Below are 23,245 nucleotides of genomic sequence, written 5' to 3' on the forward strand. Positions count from 1 at the left end.
TGGTAGACTGCACCTCCGTGCACCTCTATGAGAGCTGTAGCTCAAAATCACCTGGAGGTTGCAAGTTGAAAATTCCTTATTTTTGTAACTTCCTCCAGCACTGTCATGGGTTCTGGATTAGATTAAACTGTAAATGTGTCCCCAGTACTGTTCTTCAGCAGTGGACAGTTCCAGCACCACAGCGTTGGCCGTAAACGCGGAACCAAGTGCATAGTAGTATAGTTTCCGACCGGAACGCTGCACACAAACTAAGCGCTGGTGTTGCCTGGCAACAGTGAGATCTAGTACGGGCGGCCTTGGGCGGGAATATAGCAGGCACTGCGGGAGGGTGTCAGTCAGTGACAGCAGTGCGCAGCCTGGTTGCTCCTCGTACATGTCGAGGGGACAGACAGAAGGCTCCCAGGCAATGGCTTCCTCTCAGGCGGCGGGGCCTGGGCCAAGCCCGGATGCCATAGTGTCAGTCAGCGGCACGGTACAAAAGTATGTAGCCAAGAAGAAGAAGGTGCTGAACCCGGAGGAGGCCGAGCTGTACGAGCTGACACAAGCGGCGGGGATTGTTATAGACCAGGAGGTGTTTAAGTAAGTGCTACAGGGTAGGCCTCACTGCCTTTACCTGCGGATGTTTGTTCATTTATTCGCATATTCCTCCCCCCAATACACACTCAGCGAGCGGGCAATGTTTACAAATAGCTACTGATATTGGGCAAACTTGCTTTATCATTGTTATTGTATAGGCCGGGGTGTTGTCAGACCCCATATGGCCAAGGCTGGCTAAGTACCACAGTTCTTTCTATGGCACCTTAAAGCAGCCACAGTCCGACTGGCAGGTACGCAGATACACAAGAAGGCAGCAGTTTCAATGATTTACCACTGTGGAGGACCATTTGGGTTAAGTAGATTTATATTGTTAGGGTTTCCCTATAGCCAGCTTGAATCTGGGAACTGAGCTATGCCTGAATTCCATGTCGATACTGTAGTCCTTTCACTAAAGGTGCCCATACACTGTAAGATCCGCTCGCTTGGCGATGTCGCCAAGCAAGCGGATCTTCACCCGATATCCCCACCTACGGGTGGGCGATATCGGGTAGCAAGTAGCTGGAAAAAAGGAGAAAAGGCACAGGTTACATAGCAGATAACAGATAAGTTCTGTAGAATACAATAGTGTTTTATCTGTTATCTGCTATGTGCCTGTGCCTTTTCTCCTTTGAATGGCTGCCTCCATGGCTACATAGCAGCTTATTTATATAAATTATAGTAGACTTTCTGAAGTAAACACACAACTTTTACCAGTGCAGGGCAGCAGCACATTATATTTTAGTTACTTTTATACACTTTCATTTTTTGGTGTTACTGTTCCTTTAAGGCAGGAGAGCCTGTTCGGAGAATACTCCCAGCTATCTCCCCTGGTTGGAGCAAAGAAGCTGCTTTTGCTAGCTAAGATTGACTAAAAGCACTTTCTGGGAAAGTGAGATAAAGAACTAACCTGCTCTTACTATTCCTTGGGATGGGGTCCCTGCTCCCCGATCTCACTAGAGATGATGGCTTTCTCTAGGGCAGAACACTTCTGGGCCATGTGGATCCCAGGCTGCCTGGAGACTCCCCACACTGATGAACTGCTGAAGGCCAAGAAGGAAGATCCACCCCTAACCAAACACTATTAAAGTGTGTCAGGAAGTGGTAATAACCTGTGGGCCAATAAAGTGCAATATGTAAATAGGAAAAATAGATACATGGGCTTTTGCCCAGTAACAATGGAAATACGGAACTTAGGGTTTAAAGCTATAGGGATTGTTAACCTTTTAGGTCCCTACAGTGCACCATTTTTCAACATGAGCTCACAATTTTATTTTTGTGCTTGTTGCCTTTGCTTAGAAATATATATATATATATTTTTTGATGTTTTAAGATCAAGATAATAAGAACTAAAGCTGCTTACACTTTTCAACTTCTCTAACTTCCTGATTCTGCCAAGTCAGTGTCTGAGGATTAGTAGGTAATACAACAACTAACCAGGCTGAACATAAACCCCTTTTTTTAAAAGAATGAACTGCTTAATATCTAACTGACTAACAAAGGTTGCCTCTTATGGAAGGGGATTCTTGTGTAAATATACAAAGTGCATTATCTCCACTTAAACAAATTAACCGATTTACAGGTTGAGAGAAGGAGGGACCATTCAGGAAGAATAAAAAATTTTCATGAGAGCTTTACAATAACAAAAAAATGAGGAAAATATGAATTTGTTAAACAAGCAGAATACATTTTCAACATGTCCTCTTTAGTGCTACTCGACCTTAGGGGAGTTTATAGTTTGGTTTCAGGTAAAGAAATGTTAAGTAGCCCATTAAGTACTATGTGTCAGCAGATAAAGGTTACTAACTAAAGTGTTTATTAATCATGAATACAATGAGATATAAATATGCTGCTGAATGTAATTTATTTCATCAACAGAATTCTTGTGGATTTATTAAAGATGAACGTAGCCCCTCTGGCAGTATTCCAGATGCTGAAGTCAATGTGTGCTGGACATAGGATAGCCGATACAGTTTCTGCTGACAGCAGCTCTATATCATTAGCACCAGGTCATTCTGATGTTCGAGGTAAGAAATCCATTTCTCCCTATTTCAGAGTTGAAATATTTTATTCCTAAATAATTGTGACTATATATATGCTCATGTCTGGTTTCAACCATAAGTGGTAATATTTGTTATCTCAGCTGTTAACTCTTTATGCATCCTGCTGTTCTCTGTCAGTTGCATAGACATTTTGAGGTTTTTGTTTAGTAAAATACAAACATTAGCTTTCTGAACACATTCCAATTACTGGGTTAACAAACAATATAACAGCATGCATTCGGATTACAGTCCAGCTCTTAGAATTCAAAATTGTGCCACATCAGAATATTGCTTTAATTTAAAGGGTTATAGTAGCTGGGCTTGGATGTCAGTCATGTGAGTGCTGCTTATGTCACCACCACCCCAGCCACTTCTTTTTCCTAAAAATTATAGATAAAATTGTAGATTTGTAATGAGCCGTACATTTGTATCTGTAGACAATACATACCCCATGATAATCAGGAAAGTATAAAGAAAACTTTAGTGCCTTGCCGAGAAAGATGTTCTAAATATATGCTTTTAAGAAGCAGTTTATCAACAGCTGTGTATCCTTGGAGGCAGGCATTCAAGTTGCAGTTGGGCTTTTATGGCCCAGTTTTACTTAGCAGTTAACAGGCACATTTTGTAAACACAGTAGTATTTTAGCACGTTAGTATTATAGTACAGTAGTTAATCAGGGAAATAAATGGTTAAGATGTCGTTCATGGCACTCTACATAACTATACAATTAAAACCTTTCTCATAAAATAGAACATTTGTTTCCAAATGATGGGTTATTTGGAGGTGTAGGATGAACAGATACAGACCTTAAATATAAAAAAAATATATATATCTTTATTGCATTACTGGTCCTTAAACTAGGAATGCTACCCTGTACCTTTTTATGACCACTAGATGGTGTTAATTATATATGTATACACTTTAAAAGAGTATAGGGAAAATGTCTGAGAGAATATACAACCTGACAGGCACTAATTTACTAAAAGAAGGCATATTCTGCGTATTTTATAAGTTATAATTCAGAAAAATTATGTTTACAGATATACAGATATATATTGATTGTATATTGAAGTTAGAGCTTCCACGTTAATTTTTTTAAATCTGGGTAATTAATCTTTGTAATTACTGTATTCAAATTACTAATAACACTGTGATTGTGTTAGAGAAATATTGTGTTCCATAAGATTATGGCACAAATAGTTTCTTCAGTGTTTACAGTATTTGATAATGTTGCATGTGGCTCTTGTCCTGTATTTTAAAATATACTTTTAAAGAGGTAGTATCCCAGAACAATTTGTAGCACTAGACCATTCTGCATTTTTTATTTACTAAAAGGTTTTTCCATTTAGAATGACATGCAGAACTGACAAACAGGTCAGAATGAGTTGATGAGTCACAGAACTGTTTTTTAAAACTTCATCACCAAAGAAAAACTTTTAAGAAAGTCACATATCATTTGTATTTGAGAATACAATTGTATTCTCTATGTTTACAGGATAAGAGATGATACTTCCCCTTGAAGTAGACTAAAGCTGAATAAAGATGGCACTATTTTCTTAGTCTAAGGGAATAGGCATGAAAATTGGACCTCCCCCCCACTTGTTCAGTATGGATTTGGGGATTAGACCAGGGATCCCCAACTTTTTTTTTTTTTTACTCGTGAGCCACACTCATATGTAAAAAGCCTTTGGGAGCCACACAAGCATGAACAAAGTTCTTTGGGGATGCCAAATAAGGGCTGCGATTGGATATTTAGTAGCCCAATGTGTACTGCTGGCCTGCAGGAGGTTCTGCTTGGAGTACAACTGTGTCTCTGTGCTTCCAAAACTTGCCTCCGAGCCAGAAATTTAAAAATGGGCACCTACTTTGAGGCCACTGGGAGCAACATCAAAGGGGATCACTGGATTAGACTGTGCATGTGTGGCGGCTAGCATAGCAGCTCTGTACCCAACAGTTGGTTCTGCAGTTAAGTAGATGCTTGTTTGGCTGATCTTTACCCAATTGGGTATCTGTATTGTGGGCTAAACTGGTTCATTTTTGGACCCTTGGGACAGTTATCAAGGCATCCTGTAAGCCAGTGTTCCACAACCAGTGGCTCGTGAGCAACATCTTGCTCCTCAACCCCTTGGATGTTGCTCCCAGTGGCCTCCTTGAATTTCTGGTAAGGACTCAAGTTTTGGTTGCATAAAAAACAATGCTAACAATGCTAAACAGAGCCTCCTGTAGGCTGCCAGTCCAAATAGGGGCTATTAAGTAGCCAATTATAGCTCTTATTTGCACCCCCAGGAAGCTTTTTTCATGCTTGTGTTGCTCCCCAACAACTTTTTCCATTGAAATGTGGCTCATGGGTATCCCTGCTGTAAGCTAAGGAAATGCAAACTGCATACATGGACTAATACAGTTCTCTGGGGAAGCATTTTTAGAACAGTGCAATAAGTAAATTAATTAGACTTTTAAGTCAGTGGCCTGCTGATTTGGTGAACAGTGATTAAATTGGCATCTAAATCTAATAAAATGGAGCCATCTTTAGATTCCTTTTCATGCCTCTTTGTGTTGACTTGCTGTTTAATTGTTTTTATGTTTTGTTCCCATCATAAACAGCAATGTACTTTATTTCTGATGTCTGTCTCTTTAACATAGAACAACCATTTCTCTCAGTCAAGAACAGTAAAATTCCTGCACCACTATCCTTTTCCTCTTCTACCTTCCGATCACCAAGGCTAAAGGGCTCTAAGATTGTGGTCTACAGTCCAGGCGATACTTGCTCACCTATATCTCAAGGTCCCCCTGGTTCCTTCCAGCTTTCTTGCTGCCTGTTCTACCCATTTGCAGGTTGCATTTATCAGTTTATAGTCTGGGTAACACAGTCTCCAATTACACTAGGAATCTTTTTAATTAAGATTTTTGGACCCGCTAACTAAAACATCACTTAACATTGATGTTTAAAAAATAATTAATTATATAATAATTCTTATTATCATTCTTTTTTAATTAAATTACTATAAAGGACTGGGCTGTTCTCTGGTTTAGTTCTTCCAGTGTTTAGGCATTCGGAAACCTTGAGTGTAAATCTGGGTTATCATGGTTCCTGGTGTGATATGACTGTTATAGCTTGGGTGTAGATTGTTCTAATATTCATTTGCAGTGCATATACATTCCTAAATCTACAATTATTTAGTGTGTTCTACAAATGGACTCTTTGTGCTCCATGTTATTATATAGCACATTGTTGCATGCCTTAATGAATAGGAGTCATTATTTATCTTATACTCTGATTTTGGTAACATTTGAAAATCCCTTTTTGATTTGGTTCTGCTTCTAGTTTAGGTTAGTGTCAAAAAGTGTTTGGCTGTTTGCAAACTGATATATAATGGTACTGGTTGGCATGTGGGCCCATATTTGTTAGACAATAGACATCTGTACATCTTAAATTGATCATTGAGTATAAGATAAGTTGCTGTTATTGTTTTAAGCACCTTGTAGGACTTTTGTCAACTGTCGCTCTGGGTTCAGAGAAGTTGCTTGCCTAGGTAAGGTTAGTTAGAGAGCCTTTATCCCTGATACAAGCCATTCCTCACATCTACTGCAATTAGAAGTTATTTGTATACTGGATCTTAGAGGTGTGTTCCTATGTCCTACCACCAGTGGGGCCCAAAGCAATTTGACTGGAAATTAGATTTTATTTTTTTATTTTACAAAGAATAAGCATCGTTCACATCAATACATGGCCCACTGGAGCTCACAATCTATGGTCCCTATCAAAGGCACCTAGTAAGGCCCAGTTTGATCAGAATACAGTTAATACGTCTGTGTATGTATGTGTTCTTTTTTTTTATACAGCATGGGAGGAGGAAAAGTGTGCCCAGACTGGAAGTAGATACACTGAAAACCAAAAATCCTGTGTTTTCACTTATCTTTGAAGGGTCTGCCCTGCAAAAATAATGTTAGAGCCTATATGAAGACTAAAAACTTTCATGGCTGCAAATCTGTACTCTTAAACTAGAGACTGGGACCCAGAAAGGGGACGCTCTGTAAAACCCCAACCCTTTAGGCTGATTTCCCATGGGGAGATTAGTTGCCTGTGGTTAAATCTACTGCGGGTGACTAATCTCCCTGAAATGCCTTTCCACCACCATTAAAGTCAATCACCAGTGGAAAGGCAAACATGTCGCTTTGTTTTCCAGTGCAAAGTTTCCTCCTTCAGACAACTTTGCGTTACTTCGGAAAACAAAGTGACGCGTATGCCTTTCCACCGGCGATTCACTTTTTTGTGGTGGAAAGGCACTTCAGGTAGATTATTCACATGTGGTAGCTGACATTAACCACGGGCAACTAATCTCCCTATGGGACATGAGCCTAAGGGCAAGACCCCACGCAGCGACCGCGGGCAAGTAACCGCTCCAAAAAGGGTTTCCACTGGCAACTGTAGAAGTCGCCGGTGGAAAGCCCTTCACCTCGCTTCAGTTTCTGAAGTTGTGCGAAGTTTCCTCCTGCAGTCAACTTTGTCTTTCAGGAATTTAATAATTGTTTCATAAGTGCGCGTCACCTGAGAGTGATTGGAAATCCTTCTGTAGAAAGAGGTGGGTCAAATCTGTTTAACCCTTGGGCTGATGACTGGATTATAATGCAATACTATGCAGACTTTACAGGCTGATGCAGTGCATTGTACATTTTTGGACAATGAGGCTTCCAGAGGAGCACACTGAGTTTGCATAAAGAATGTATATACACCTTTGTGTTGTAACCATTGTGTTTTGTGTGTGAGCACAAAGGAAGAATTCTGGGCGTCGCTAACAGATCTGTGCAAGGTGATTTGGCTTTGCTCTGATTTTTGGCTAGCTAAATTGTACCAGAGTTATTCATTTCCCATTCCTTTCTTCAGCTGCATCATCTTGCACTGGAATTCCAGATTGCCATGGGAGATAACTATGTTTTGCCATGTTGTATTAAACCACAAATGAAGCATGATTGCTAATAGTCATTACATGTTTGTGTGCTTCCCTCTGGGTGGTGGAATAATGCTTGTAGAGCTGAAAGGAGGGGGGAAGAGCATTGTTGGTTTGCTTTGAGCTTCAGCTGGGATATATTCTGGAGCTGGCTGACTAGTTACACTGCAAATGCTCATTTCACATTGCTAATGTTCTCCACTCCTCTTTACATTAAGCTTTTCCCATTCATATTGCCTACATCCTTAAAGGCTCAGAATGATGGCCATGTTATTACCTATTGCTCAGTTAAAAATTATCATCCATGCTTTCTGTAATCCAAGCGCATATATTATTACAAGAGAACAGTTAAAGCACCGTGGAACCATGCCGATGGAAACCCCTTATTCCAAAGGGGGAATGAACATAGCTTGGCATTTCAAAGGGGACATCCACACAAAAAAATTAAGATTACATATTTTTATTTATAAATGAAAGTGTTATTCTAAGCAGTTCTCCACTATGAATAAAACATTTATTAGTAATGTTAAAGTTATTTCTAAATGTAATTACAGTTTGAATCAATGTCTCTCATGATTTCCCTCACAGCTCACGGTTTTGCAATAGACTAGGGGCAAGCACACCAACATTTCAGTAGGGAATTATATCCTTCCACTAAATTCTTTAATAGTAAGTTATATAGTACAAACAGTGTATGACACTGAAATTGCCCTGTGCTTGCCTCTATTTTGCTGCTTGTGAACTTTTGCAAAGTGGGATAGTCTGTGAGCAGCTTATAGCTCCCTACAGTAACTGCAGCAAAGTTACATGTTGGTGAGTAACATGAGTTTCCACTAAAATTAGTGCTTCTGTATCTGAAGTCAGCTCTCCTCCAGGTCCCAAAATGCGTTGCATGTTCTCTGATTAACAGACCTAAGGCTGGAGGAGAGCTGGCTTCTTATACATTGTTTCTGTAGTCTGGTAAACTGAGAAAAAAGTACAATGACATTTACCAAAAACATACATATATTTATATGTGTATATAATGAAATATTTAATTAAATTCCCCTTTACTATGCAGAAATTAATGCTCTGGGCTCAAAATAAGCTATGCTGTCTTACACCCAATTAATATATGTAAAGTAAATATAAAATATATTTCTTCTTGTCAAATAAGAGGCCTTATTGGTAAACCCTGCACAGGGGTAATTTTATCTTCACAAAACCTCTTTTTAAATAGCACACCATATAGTAGTATACTCATAGTACAACCCCCCCCCCCCCTCTCTTACTGAGCTGCTATATAAACATAAGTGGGGAGTGGAAACTAATTTGTTTATAAAATGTCAGTAAAAAAATATAGAAAGCAACTGAAGTGATTATTTGTGGTGTATTCTTTGAAAACAAATCATTTTGGAAAGGTGAACTGCCTCCAAAAAACTGAGCCAAAAATATTAATTACAGGAACATTAGCAATTGCTATTTTATCTCTTTAATTCTGTATGCTGCCATTAATTCAGTGTATTTGACTGCAGGAAGAAACAAACCGAATCCAACAACCAGTACAACTCAAGGTCCAGGAGAACGAAGCAGCAGAGAAGGCTCCAGCCAGAGAATCCCACGCCAGCCCAGTGGCAGCCGAATGCAGAAGAGCAGCAGCTCCGGGAAAAGCAGTGGAGGAAGCAGCACATAGTACATTCTGCTCGTTTCTGCTGCAGCACGGTATTAGTCCGTGCAGGACTCTGAGCCTCTGTTTCAGTTATTAGCTAATGTTCTAAACTAAGCAGATTGGTTTTTACTATGTACCATAGGTTCGAAAAATGGCTCAAGTGTTCTGCTGGACGGACAGCTAGCATATGCTTTCAGACAACTACTGGTGGGAGAAACTGATGCCTAGAGATTTGATCCAGGGTGTGTGCATCTCCCGTGAGCTCAAGATTTTTGTTATGCTTCTTTACAGTGCAATTATTTGGTGATCTCCAAATCATATTTATTACTCTGACCATACTCTTTGTTATCCAAGGCAAGGCCCATTCCTGATGCTAAAGCAACAGATTTTTGTCTAATTTGGCTCTGGGGCAACATGTTGCTCACCAAGCCCTTGGATTTTGCTCTCAGTGTCCCCAATGCAGGTTGTTATTTCGAATTCCTGACTTGGTGGCAAGTTTTGGTTGAATAAAAAGCTGATAGTGTACATAGAGGCTACCTAATAGCCAACCTTTGCCCTTATTTTTATTTCACAACTGATGGTGGCCAAAACCTGCTCCCATTTACTTGAATAAAAACCATGTGGCAGCACTGCTAATGGAACTTTTCCATCCAAAAAAGTTCTACTAAAGTACAGTATGACAAATATTGCTTTTATAAAGTCAAGTATGCAAAGAAGAAATCATTTTCTGACATTTCATACTAAGATTCTACCTTACTGTTTAAGGAAAATATGTTTATATTCTGCCTTGCAAAGATGTAAAGGCTCTAACAGGCATCCATTAATGTAACAAATACCCTCACATACAGGTACTTCAGATTTAAGTTGCAGAACAGCAATCTTACTCTCTGGACATTTTTAGTCTGTACAGGGCATTAACAGAACCATGAATGCATGGCTTCACTAGCTTATTTCTTAGTGCTTACATATTAAATTCAATCTTTGTGCAGAACTCAGTGTTTGCATCATTTTGTAGTATGAATTACATTTAGTGCAAAAGCGTTATTTTACAAAACAGGATTATAGGAAGTTTTAATGGTTCCAAAACTGTAGGGTAACAGCACACAGCTATTCTGATTGCTCTAGTCCTCTTTCATGGCAGACTGCCATCAAGTGGGTTTGCACTCAGCAATGAGAGAGTCCAATCAAATTGCTGTGACTTTTCTTTAGAGGAAAATAAAGATCATAAAGAGCTTGTGTTCTCTACTAAGGTTGTGTGATTATGTACATGCAAACGTATCTGATATTTCAAAGCCTTACTGTATATTTGGAAACAATAGGATTGATGTATATTGGTTCTGAAAAGAATATTTATTGATAATGTTGTTCTAATCTGATGAGTGATCATTACCACCTAGTTCTATAAGATAATAATAATGGAAAGGTGATGACTTCTTATTTTTGTTGCTTTGCTCTGCAGATAATTTCTGTTTTGAGTTTTCAAAACTGGTTATATTTTTGTTAAGCTGACTATAATACTACATTGCATAAATTGTGAATAATTAAAATTACTTTAACTACTGTTAAATCAATTTGTGCCAGCAGCATTTTTTTAAATAGTCACTTTCTTTGTCATTTGTGTTCTACACATCATTTAACTTAAACAATGTAATATTTCTATTTGTACAATACAGGTATGTGATCCCTTATGCAGAAACCCATTATCCAGAAAGCTCTGAATTATGAGAAGGCCATCTCAGACAGAGTTTTATTTTAAGCAAATAATTTACATTTTTCCAAAATGTATTTTCTCTGTAATAATAAAACAGAACCTTGTACAGGTATAGGACCCAGAATCCTCGGGACCAAGGGTATTCCGGATAAGGGGTCTTTCCATAATTTGGATCTCCATACCTTAAGTCTATTAAAAAATCAATAAAACATTATTTAAACCCAATAGGATTATTTTGTATCCAATGAGGATTATTTATATTTTAGTTGGGATCAATTACAAGGTACTGTTTTATTATTATAGAGAAAAAGGAAATCAGTTTTAAAATTCTCAATTATTTGATTATAATGGAGTCTATGGGAGACAGGCTTTCCGTAATTCGGCGCTTTCTGGATAATGGGTTTCCGGATAAGGGATCCCATACCTGTACTTGATGTTAACTAAGCTACATAAATCCATATTGATGGCAGAATAATTCTATTGGGTTGATTTCCTTTTTTTTTTAAACAGATTTAAGGTATGGTGATCCAAATTACAGAATGATCTGGAAAACCCCAGGTCCCGAGCATTCTGCATAACAGATTTCTACACCTGTACCATTCTTGCTAGATCTAGACAACTAGATCTAACAGTCTCTGCTTTAAACAATACACTCAACATGCTGTTTTACCTGCTCTAACTGTCTGTTTCCAACCTGAGGCACTACTCGTACACAGCAACAGGCATAATCTGAGGATGTGTGCCGCCCTGAGGTGGCCTTTACGATGCCGCCCTTCTTGTCTCCCCCCCCCCCCCCCCGACTTAACCCTTCAGCATTGGGGGGCAGCATAGTTAGTACTATAGTGATTTCTGCATCAGAAAAGACGAAATGTAAAAAAAAATTAAAATCATAATTTCGAATTACCAGGAGCAGCTTTTTGCTGTCCACGGTAGCCCACTGGGCACTGCAACTGAGATTCTTAACTTGTCTCGTGGTATCAGTGTCCCTGCACAGCATGGTTGAGTAATGTGCAGCATGAATAAATTGTATATATTGTTTCACTCAAAAAGGTATGACTAAGCAATCAGTACAGTTTGGATACATGTTTCTGACAGTTCTCCTTCAAATGCATTTCCAATCCAATATTGATTTTTCCATAACAAAAGAAATGTCATTCTAAGCAAGTTCCAATATACATTTATAACAGAATTTTAATGGTTTTAAAATTATTTGTGAATGTAATTGTCACTATAAGCAATATATATTTATCACTGTCTTGATATCTGGCTGAAAAAATATAGAAGTCCATTCTCTTCTTAGATCTGTTACTGAACTGCTTCAGATACTTTGTTTCAGACAGATACTGCTTTCAAGTGAAAATGTAATTATTTCCTTTGGCATTACGCAAAAATGTTTGATCTTTTATTATATAACATGACTTACAGTATGTACATGATGGTTTTACATATTTACAACATGAACTATAAACAGTTCAAGAATAAAAAAAATAGAATAAGTCTAGCTCTGTGAGAGAGTCAGGAATCAATGTATTACCTAAACATATGGCAGATTGTAGAAGTCACAGTGCTGGTGCTGATGTTTTTGGTTTACAGGTTATTTGCCTGACACTATGCACTCTGCTGGCAGAGAATTCACCAGACAATGAAGGGTTAAAACGAAGAGTAAAGCGCAAGCATTTATAACTCTTGTCTCTTTGTTATTCAATGCTGTGCCGGGATTGCAAACTGTTTCAGAGTTTGGTTATTTCTAATGTTATCCCCTCGCCACCAATTGCTTTGGTACAGTCCCACCCAGTACTGTGCAAGAAGCTTAACAAGAGGGGCATTATACCACGTGGTTGCTGGAGGAGCTCAGTAAAGGGCCTAATTTACACACAGATTCTAAATATGAGTGACACCAATCATATAGCTCAATGATTAAGGGTTGTTGCTACTAAAAGAAGCTAGTATGGGTCCCAGTAACTTCTGTTTATTCCACTGGCCCTTTCAAATGTGAAAGGCTTTTATAGAAAACAGCAGGACATAACTCACATAGTGACATTGCAGGGCCAAAGGAGAAAACAGCACCGCTAAAGTTTCAAACATCATTAATGTGTATTAATGATTCTCTCCCATAACTCAGTATGTACTGTTCTGTATGATCTGTTTATTTAATGGGAAACAAATCCTATAGTTTTGTCTCTGGCTGCTCCTCGTTGGCATCCATGTTGTACTTGTGCAGATCATTTTCGATTATGTATATGGAGCTGTCTCGGTTGGCTTTTTGGTTTCTCAAGTATATCACCAGCTGGTACAAAAGTGAACCTTAAATGAAAAGAAAAATGAATATATGAGCAATTAGAGGCCAGTCTTCCATGCATTTCTGCTGAAGCCAGGTCTTTGCAAGAATAGAGCAGTAGTACAGAAACCGATCATATGGTTAACTATTATGCAAGTCTGTATAAATGGTTATGGGCTTACTTCCTAGGGCAGGTATAGGGGTTATCTCGCACAAATAAGCATCTCTCCAAATCTCACCCAAACTTCAGACTGGGCCCCTCCTGCTACTTTTTCAGGCTCCACAGTTTGGGAAGCGCTGCCCCTAACAGTTCATATAAGAGAGGTCTAAATAGTTCTGTTGGGCCCTGTGCAACTCCCCCCCAAGTGAACAGGCACAATGGAAATCCACAGGGCCAGAAAATAAAAGTAAAATCTTCTTTATTAATACTGAATTAAAAAAAAAAAAAAACAACAAAAAAAACATCTCCAATGGCCATACACGTTTCTTGCCCTAGGGCACTTAGTCATGGGCTCAACTTTAATAAAGAAGATTTTTACTTTTATTCTCTTGCCCTGTGGATTTCCATTTTGCCTGGTTGTCACAAATAAGTTGTTCTCGATTACTGCTGCTTAGAACCATTTGGGACTTTCATCCAACACAGCATTATATAGCTGATTTAGAATTGCTACTTACTTAGTATAATAGCCAGAAACAGAGCTCCTATGGCTATAGCTAAAACCTCTGCGTCCGTCAGGCGAGTGGCTTGGATGCAGGCCGTCATGCTGACTTCCACGGCACGACTTGTAGTGGCAGATGTTAATGGTCGTTCTGGCTGCTGTTTGGCAGAAGGGAAATTTTGTGAAGAACTTTGTGATCTGTTGAGAAGTTCAGCCTCACTGAGCAGCTCTTTGCTTGTATTGAGTTCTGCAGTGGAATTCCCTGCTCCTTGCGTCTCCTTAGTATTCCATGTAGTATTTATGTTTGCAGCTGAGAATATATCTGGGCTTGGAGTGAACATTGATTGAGCGGCACCTGTACTAAGGGCAGAAATGGGAGAAGTCTCTGGGGCACCAGCATCAGAAGATGAATTCAGAAGTATTGTAGCTTCTGTAGGCCTGGTATCCAAGTCCCCACCCTTTGTAAGGGTGCTGTTCTTATTGGATTCCGTTGATGTTGCTGACTGGGCAACTGTTTGGCCAGAAAGTAATAAAAATATTTCTGCAGTTGCCGAGCTGACTGGTAGAAACCAAACTCCGAAGGTGCTTAGCACGGCTGCAAATACAAGAACAAAGACAACAAGACTCCATGAGACTGAAGCACACCGGGAAGCCCCATAAAATCACCTACGCTGAAAAGTGAGGATTTACTGCCTGCAGTATCTACACACACAGGACTGGCCACGTTCCATTTATATGGGACCCAAAGGAGATACCATACTCTCTGACAAACCTCTAACCAACAGTATTCTATTATTTACATCACAGTAAGTGACTTAGCAAGAAATCCTATCAAAATGGCATTTACATATTAGGAAATATAATAGTAAGATGCTCATACATCAGCTGATATAACCTAGCATGTATGTGTGCCCTTGGTTTGTGTGTGAGCACCGTATTTTATAAGAGATAGATGGAGGGACTTTTCTACTTCAAATGGCAGTGTTTCAGTATGTGATTATCCAGTGGCATGTGCTACTATTATTAATATATTTATAGGGCCCTGCAATCATCAGCAATATAGTTTCCCTTTATGTATATTCTTCAGTGGCAACTGCAACATTTATTTTGGTATGTCTTTGCATGAAATAGAAATCTGCCTGCTACCCTAACATTTCCCTACTGCATGGTACATGTTGCTGGTTTTATATTACAGGTATGGGATCTATTATCCATAAACATATTGTTCATAAAGCTCCAAATTACACAAAGGCCATCTCACATAGACTCCATTGTAATCAAATAATTTACATTTTTACAAATTATTTCCTTTAATAATAAAACAGTCTCTTGTACTTGATTCAGCTAAGATATAATCAATCCTTATCCTTGGAGGCAAAACAATTCTATTTGGTTTAATTAATGTTTAAATGTAGACTTAAGGTATGGAGATATAAATTACAGAAAGACCCTTTATCTGGAAAAACCCAGGTCCCAAGCAGTCTAGATTACAGGTCCCATACCTTTAGTTCTATGCCATTACCAGTTGTGACTGGCAACCACCCTAAGACAGCAGGCCAATCAGCTAATGCTTTAAGGCAAAGCCTCCTACTGGTGTTTTATAAGGAGCTCAGTAGATTCATAGTGATGGCCATTAGTTTGCCATTAGACATGAAAGCCCAAGTACTACCCCTGGCCATATCACAAAAGAAACATTTGAATGTTACAGAGAGAGTGGAACCTGCTACAGCGACACACAGTTGTCATCCTATCAGCAACTTTCCCCAACATATAGAGGAATAATCCAGTCACATCTTTTCCCTTGTTCATAATTCTATTTCTCTATGTACAGGTTCACATGGTGCCCTTAGGGTTTCTTTTACAAAAGAGATCTAACTATATAAAAACATAATTATGTGCCATGTACATTTGAATTGTAAGATAGAAGATTCAGAGAGATTGTCCCAAGGTGCCCCTAATGATGTGGGGACCCAGAAGTATCAGCAGTCAGCACAAATCCCTTAATAACGTTCCCTTTATAACAAATCTACTTACCATATGAAAAGCTGGGGCAGGGATGGGGTCCCACCACTTTCAGCAACGCACTTTGCTTTTCATCTTGGACTTTATCTGCCACAGTGTGTTATTCCTTCACTAATTAACTAATTAACTCTGCTCTGTGACTGTGTAATCACTAGCTTTGCCTTTTCTGCATGTTTCAGCCCCAACCCCACCCCATGAAAAAAATAAAGATACAGGGAAAAAACAGTTCTGCTTAGTTCAGCCATATCTACCTGCTGTCTAATTACAATTGGTCTAATGCGTGAAAAGGAGCTTTAGAAATTACACAATTTTTTTTCTTTCCACCTTTGTCACCTGAGGGACCTTCCCATAGGTAAAAAAATGTGCCTGAATATACATTTTCTTGCAGGGAACTCAAATGTTTTTACCCACTGTGATTTTTATTCTCTGCCACAGAGAATTTTTTAGGGACTTTTTTTTTTTTTTTTTTTGCCAGTGGGAAGCGTGATTTTCTGTACCACCAAAGGGCCCTTTGTGCCAAATGTTTTTTATGTTACCGAGACACAGATTTGAGCGCACCTAAATGTATCAGTTAATAGCTTCCATTATATTCTACATGGTTTAGTTTCAGGGTTGCATTTCATTGTATTCGTGTTTCATTGCTGCAAAGCCTGCGTGTTCTTGCGCTTGTGTGTGAATCGATGTAGATTCCTGGAACTGGCATAAGGATAATGAAAAGCCTCAGGCTCACATATTAGGGATTCCACCTGCACTGTTATCATAATATCAGTTCTCCTTTCATATCCTGTCCTTTATCCAAAGGGTTTTGGAATTTTTATTTAGTTGCTTAGTTACATAATTTTCCACTTACTGCTTTCATCTTAAACTCGCAACAGAATTGAACTCTACACACTGTCACTGTCACTAGTGGGACATATATAGGCTACTCCTATTGAACTGTGTATACAGCTAATTCTGTAACCCACCCCATAGTTAAAGACTTCTATTAATGTGCTAATAGTCAGTTTATTGGGGGTAAGTGGAGTTTGCCCTAAGTTTAAACCCTTTAGGGTTGCCACTACTGTCGGCTAAGAAAGCTGGGCAGGGGTGACGTCATGGGGGCTGGGAGGAGGCAGGTTGTGACATCATGGGCAGCCCTTCCGAAAACCGGGCTGTTCGGGTCAAAACCGGACAGGTGGCAACCCTACCTATGCTCCTTCCTGCCCCTGCTGTGTGCTGTCATTGCTTGATATGGGAGCTACATGAATTTTGCACAAGTTACGTAAACTATGTAAATGTAAAGGCCCAATAACTAGTCAATATTAGTTCACAAAAATATTAATTAAAAAAAAAAAATATGTGCTAATAAGTCAGTCTTTAAATAGGGGGGGGTGGCATTGTAGTTTATAAGTAAGTTGCATAAGTTTCTTTAAAAGTAACATACATTTTTGCATAAGTTACATAAATTGTGTAAGCTTAGGGGCCCAATGATCTTGGGGCCCAAAAAACAGTCATTCCCCTGCTGAAAAGTTAATGTACGAGACACTCATATATTTCAGTAAATAGCTCCCAATATAAATAGCTGACATTACTCTATAATAAGCAGTTCATATAAATAGTTAATAAAATAATATGTTAATAAGTCAGCGTCCCTGTGTATGTATTTATATATATATATATATATATATATATATATATATACATACATACATACATATATAACAAATTTGTGCAGTGTATCCTAAACATTATGCTGGCTGGGTTATCAGAATCATTGGGCCAAAGACCAGGTGTTAGAGTGTTGGATATAGTCCAGTCCAGTAATTCACATAGATGGTCAAATAACTAACTGACTGTTAGCAAATCAAATGATCTCTCTGGGCTAGAATGTGCAGATGGCTTCCTGAAGTGCTCATTGATGCAGTAATGGCCAGGAAGTGGTCAAAGTTCCACACCATAATGCTCTGTCTATGGTCTTTAGGCTTACAGCATTATGATTGGATCCTTTTTATCCTTTACCTACAAGGAAATCACAGAGTATGGCTTACAGGGCACCACGTTATTACTTTTACACAATAATCACACTTATAAGGAACATGTGACAGTGTATATCCATATCCACCTTACTGTCAGTCATAATAGCAGTCACCAGCCGCCTTACTGTCAGTCATAATAGCAGCCAGCAGCCACCTTACTGTCAGTCATAATAGCAGCCAGCAGCCACCTTACTGTCAGTCATAATAGCAGCCAGCAGCCACAGGACCAATCTCAGAATTCCAAAATCAATGCTTTCCACCAATTTCAATGTAATCCTGGGAGATCTGAGCAAGGGAGTTGACACATGCAAAGATTCAAGATCAATACATAAATCAGAAAACTAACTGATATTTCTGAATTAAGTTCAGTGAAATTCCTTGAACTTGTTGAAATTGAGTAAAATACCACCAGCCAATGGCATTCATTACCCCCCCCCCCCCCCCAAGGGAAGTATCACTTAGTGTTTGCACAGTTTAGGCACAAAACACAGCTCACACCCCCAGCACTGCACCATATGGGGGGAGGGACAATATTGTACTTGCCCCAAATGTCCTTTAAAGGGACAGTATCCCCCCAATTTCAGCATAAGTTTAGTAATTAGGGATTGTGCTGAACATACTTTGCCCATTGTCTAAATGCATGAAAAACTGATGAAGTTTGTTTTGCAACAGGTAGCTGGAAACAATTTCAACTGAGATGGACCCTTTAGGGCAGTGACAGATGGGCATTTTGTAGTCTGTGATTAGTCTCAGCTACAGTGGGTGACAAGAGGTCCGTAACATGCAAAACATACGCAGTGCGGCTACTTTCTGAAGTAGCGGATTTTCTTTGTAAAGAAACTTTGCCATTTTCGTGCTGTTTCCCATTAGCAATTGAGAGGAAACAAAGGACATTTTGTCACCCTCTGTAGCTGAGATTAATCAACAAAACATCCCCTCTGTCAATGTATGTATGTATAACTTTATTATACAGCTCTACAACGGTACGCAGCACTGTACAATATACACAATTACACAACGGGAGGGCATAATAAATACAATATATAAGTATAAATACACAGGGAATAAGTGCCATGTGGTATGAGACACAGTAGGAAAGAGGCCCCTGCCCCTTAGAGTTTATAATCTGAGTGGTCAGGTAACATACTGGGTTTTTGCAGGAACAGTACTGCTTGATAGGTATCTTAGGGGGTAATTATACCAAGTCTAGTAACCCATAGCAACCGTTAAGCAGGTAGCATTTATTCATCATCTGAAAGCCAGTATCTAACTGCTTGCTATGGGTTACTAGACCTGGTGAAAACATTGCATCTCTAATCATATCACTGTTACAGGATGCAGGTCCTTCCCATGGGCTGTAATGATTTTAGAGCACCCTGTTTGGTCAGTCTCTTTCAGTACATTCCAGACTGATTTCTATGACACTGGGTAGTGTATGTAACAGAACTGTGTGGAGGGGGCTGGGGGGCCTGTACGGGTGCAGCATGGGAGCCCAGCATTGAGCCTCCTTCAGCTCATCAGAGCCCACAGATATTTTTAGCATATCAGCAGCTTTCATAGCAATTCATAAAGTTCCATTATACAGTATAATCTTCCTATCGTAGTAGATTCTGGCATAGTCTACAGTATCTTTCAATGCAGGCAATGAGCCAACAAAGGAATTTCTTAGTGTTGCACATCTACCTGCCCATATTATATCTACACCTGCCCCTATTGGCCTCTTGTAATTAGATCATAACACTAAAGAAGGGTATAGGAGATGGTAAGGAAGACAAGGCCATAAAGTCCAAGGAACTGGACCATCACATCATAGCTAGGTAAAACAAAGCAAGACAAAATAGTGTAGTTTTATAATTTCCAGATTTTCAGTTTTGTGTGGCTCAAGTATGAATGATGGAGCAGAAATGCCACCTTGCTACTTATGGGCTAAGTATAGAGCTTTTGTATTTAAGCATTGCTTTATGAACTAATGCCTGAAATATTCATTTTTAGTTTCATAGGTTATAAAGAAGCTTAAATAAAGAAGTATGAACAAATAATATAGAAGGATCATCTTACATGTTTTTTGTTTCCATACGTTTGAGCTGTGTATGCAGAGGGCTTGACAATACAGAATCACATAGAAAGCTCATTTGGGATAAGGGAAAGTCCATGTTACACAGCTATGTTGGCTTATGTGGGTGTGGGAACTGCTGCACATGCTATACACAGTGGGCTCCTGCACTTACTGCACCCTTTCCCAGCTTGTGTATATAGCAGAGTGAACAACCATTAAAACCTCAACTGAAATGGCCTTCAGGTAAGCCACCCCCCTCCCCCAGCAGCCACTGTTTTGGGCTCCCCTCAACTTATCCTTATTGGCCACTCACAGCATTTCTCAGCTTATCCTTATTGGCCACTCACAGCATTCCTCAACTTATCCTTATTGGCCACTCACAGCATTCCTCAACGTATCCTTATTGGCCACTCACAGCATTCCTCAACTTATCCTTATTGGCCACTCACAGCATTCCTCAACTTATCCTTATTGGCCACTTACAGCATTCCTCAACTTATCCTTATTGGCCACTCGCAGCATTTCTCAACTTATCCTTATTGGCCACTCGCAGCATTCCTAAACTTATCCTTATTGGCCACTCACATCATTCCTCAACTTATCCTTATTGGCCACTCACAGCATTCCTCAACTTATTCTTATTGACCACAATGATCAAGCGCTTTTAAAGGTCCTCCAACATTGTAATGTTAATGCTGAATCGTCAGATAGGGGTAAAGAATTCCTTTGTTTCTACCTGCATATCTGACAATTAAGCTCTTAACCATGATCATCCAATGGTCTTGGATACAGAAACCCTATCAGGGGCTGACTGCCTCACAAACAATGACCAAAGAAATCCTTTGGGCCATGGCACATGGGGTGTATCCTTTGCCAGCAGAGAAGCACCTAAAGTTGGCCTTGCAGCCTATCATTTACTTGAATTCCCTATAAGGACAAAGAAAGGTTAATTTACAGGATGATAAGTTGTTAGAAACTCCTGGTGATTCCTATTGCTTACCTGTCAGTTCTGTCTGGCAGTTCTTTTCTTAAAAAATTGCCCTCCAAGCAGTGCCCCCAGGCTGGAGCATTTCTTGAATAAGAGCACCAATCTAGTGTAACAAGTAAGCAACTATAATCACTGGGGGCTGCCCAACAGCTTGGGAACTCCCCCCCCCCCAGGGATTTAACTTTTCCTTCTCCTTTGGGTGGCCCCTAAAGCTGATTTTAGTTCATGCCCTGGATGTGAGAGAGTGTGTAATATATATATTATATTACACATGGGGCTAGAGTAGCTGCTGGCTCGGCCCCTGCTGGCACAATCACTAGCTTATTGGCTGTTTATGGGGGTAAACCAATGGCTAAACTCTATCTAACCAAAAACTGCTCAAGCATGGTTTTGCCATTAGTCATCTGTGTTACCAGTAACTCCCACACTTTTTGTGGCAGGACATAGCTATGGGGGATACTGTGAGACCCCCGTGAGGGACAGCAGGACTGCCTTTAAAAATATTTTTATCTTCACAGAAAGTTCAAAGTATATGTGCTACAGGTATGGGATCCCTTATCCAGAAACCTATTATCCAGAAAGCTCCGAATTACGGAAAGCCTGTCTCCCATAGAGTCCATTTTAATCAAATAATTCAGAATTTTAAAACTGATTTCCTTTTTCTCTGTAATAATAAAACAGTACCTTGTACTTGATCCCAACTAAGATATAATTAATCCTTATTGGATGCAAAACAATCCTGTTGGGTTTAATGGTATTTTTATTTTTTAGTAGACTTAAGGTATGGAGATCCAAATTACGGAAAGACCCCTTATCCGGAATACCCTTGGTCCCGAGCATTCTGGATAACAGGTCCTATACCTGTAGCAACAAAGTCCGGAAAATCTAAAGCCAAAACCTCAGTCAGCCTTGTGACTTCAGGCAAGTCACTAGATTTCAAGCGGCACAAATGAGAGTGTAAGCTCTGCAGCCCACAGCTCAGCATTTCTGGGTACAGTGCTGCATAACTTTAGCAGCACAACAGAGCTAAATACACTGAGCAGTGCCCAATTAACAAACTATTTATGACAGAATGTCCCTTTTTCTGCATATTTGGAGAGAGAATATTAAAGGCAGCATCACTTCTAACATTGAAACATGGTTTGTGCTTGCAGTTTGCCCCTAAAAATGAAATCAAATAAAGGCACAACAGTGCAGTTAGCTGTATGTAGCGATGGCAAACTGACCTGCTAAGAGCAGAATTCCCAAGCCACGTTTGCTTGCCATGTTCACATTGGGTTTGGTGCCAGTGGCAGAGTCTCTGGACGGATGGGAGTCCCGTTGGCTTGTGCTGTGCTCAGATGAAAGTATGAGGAGCAGTGCTGGAATGAATGGATCTCATGGCTGGCTCCTCCCCCAATGGAGGCCGAGCTTTTGTCTTCCTCACAAGGGAATGTGCTCTCCTAGTTGGGGGTAGAGCAACGGTTTGTGTCAGATCCCCAGCTGGGTGTAAATAAACACTAAGATAATACAGACTCCTCTACCAAATGATTGGAGACATGACTTGCCCCCACATAACAGATGGCCAGGCCTGAGGCTACAAAAGAATTACCATGACTTGTAGCACTTAAAAGGAACTTAATACTGAATAACTATGGACTTTGAAAAGTATTTGTTTTTTATATATTATTCTAAATGGTTACCGCTCACCTGCTGGAGGGTAACTTTATTCAGACATTCAGCAGTAAAGCTTAGAAGATACAATACCAATGTTTTATTATAAGTTTTACTTTGCATTTCTATTGATCTGCTGTAACAGTAAATAGCACGGCAACTCCCACTCACATCTGTAAAGAAAATAAGTTTCCTATACAGAATTAGCCATGTACATCGTTTTGCTGAGCATTTATTTAAAACCAAGCAAATGTAATAATGCGCCTGATGGAGGTGCCCCGCCCTTAGACCATTGATCTAAGATATATGTGTGGCATTGGCCTGGGTAAGTCCAGATCTGAATGAGACATTGATCAAGTGGGAGCAATGATTTGTAAATAAAGGCTGAGCCAGGGAAGCAGTGTATGGGCACCTTGAGTGGCAGTGCCAGGTTCAATCCATACTGTGCATAGGAGACTAACATGCAGTGTATCCCAAGTGAGCCCTCACTTACCAAAAGAAGGGGTGCTCTGTTGCACTTCCTGGATGGAGCCCCTAGTCTTTAACATAATTTTGCTGTAGAGCTTACAATCTTCTAGCTATGTCACTGAATTGTGCCTTTCACCCCCCCTTGGTCTCTGTATAGGATCATGCTGGGGGGGGCACTTCCTGCCC

The 23,245-nt window shown here is 39.7% G+C and overlaps 2 protein-coding genes across 2 annotated transcripts; one reads left to right on the forward strand and one right to left on the reverse strand.

Moving 5' to 3' along the window:
• Positions 1-339: 339 nt before the first annotated feature.
• On the forward strand, positions 340-10,776 carry mzt2b (mitotic spindle organizing protein 2B). The gene is given in 3 exon segments (NM_001045607.1): positions 340-579; positions 2,452-2,600; positions 9,076-10,776. Coding segments are annotated over 3 exon segments (513 nt in total). The 5' UTR covers positions 340-373; the 3' UTR covers positions 9,234-10,776.
• A 1,317-nt stretch (positions 10,777-12,093) lies between these two features.
• Positions 12,094-22,389, reverse strand: LOC116407528. Its single transcript, XM_031892921.1, has 3 exons — positions 22,165-22,389; positions 13,874-14,452; positions 12,094-13,224 (listed from the first exon to the last, which is right to left on the reverse strand). Exons 1-3 carry the CDS (start codon positions 22,202-22,204, stop codon positions 13,088-13,090), a joined length of 756 nt encoding a protein of 251 aa, XP_031748781.1. The 5' UTR covers positions 22,205-22,389; the 3' UTR covers positions 12,094-13,087.
• Positions 22,390-23,245: the final 856 nt, after the last annotated feature.

The sequence above is a fragment of the Xenopus tropicalis genome, chromosome 1, assembly GCF_000004195.4.
Source record: "Xenopus tropicalis strain Nigerian chromosome 1, UCB_Xtro_10.0, whole genome shotgun sequence".
In the NCBI taxonomy this organism is placed as follows: domain Eukaryota; kingdom Metazoa; phylum Chordata; class Amphibia; order Anura; family Pipidae; genus Xenopus; species Xenopus tropicalis.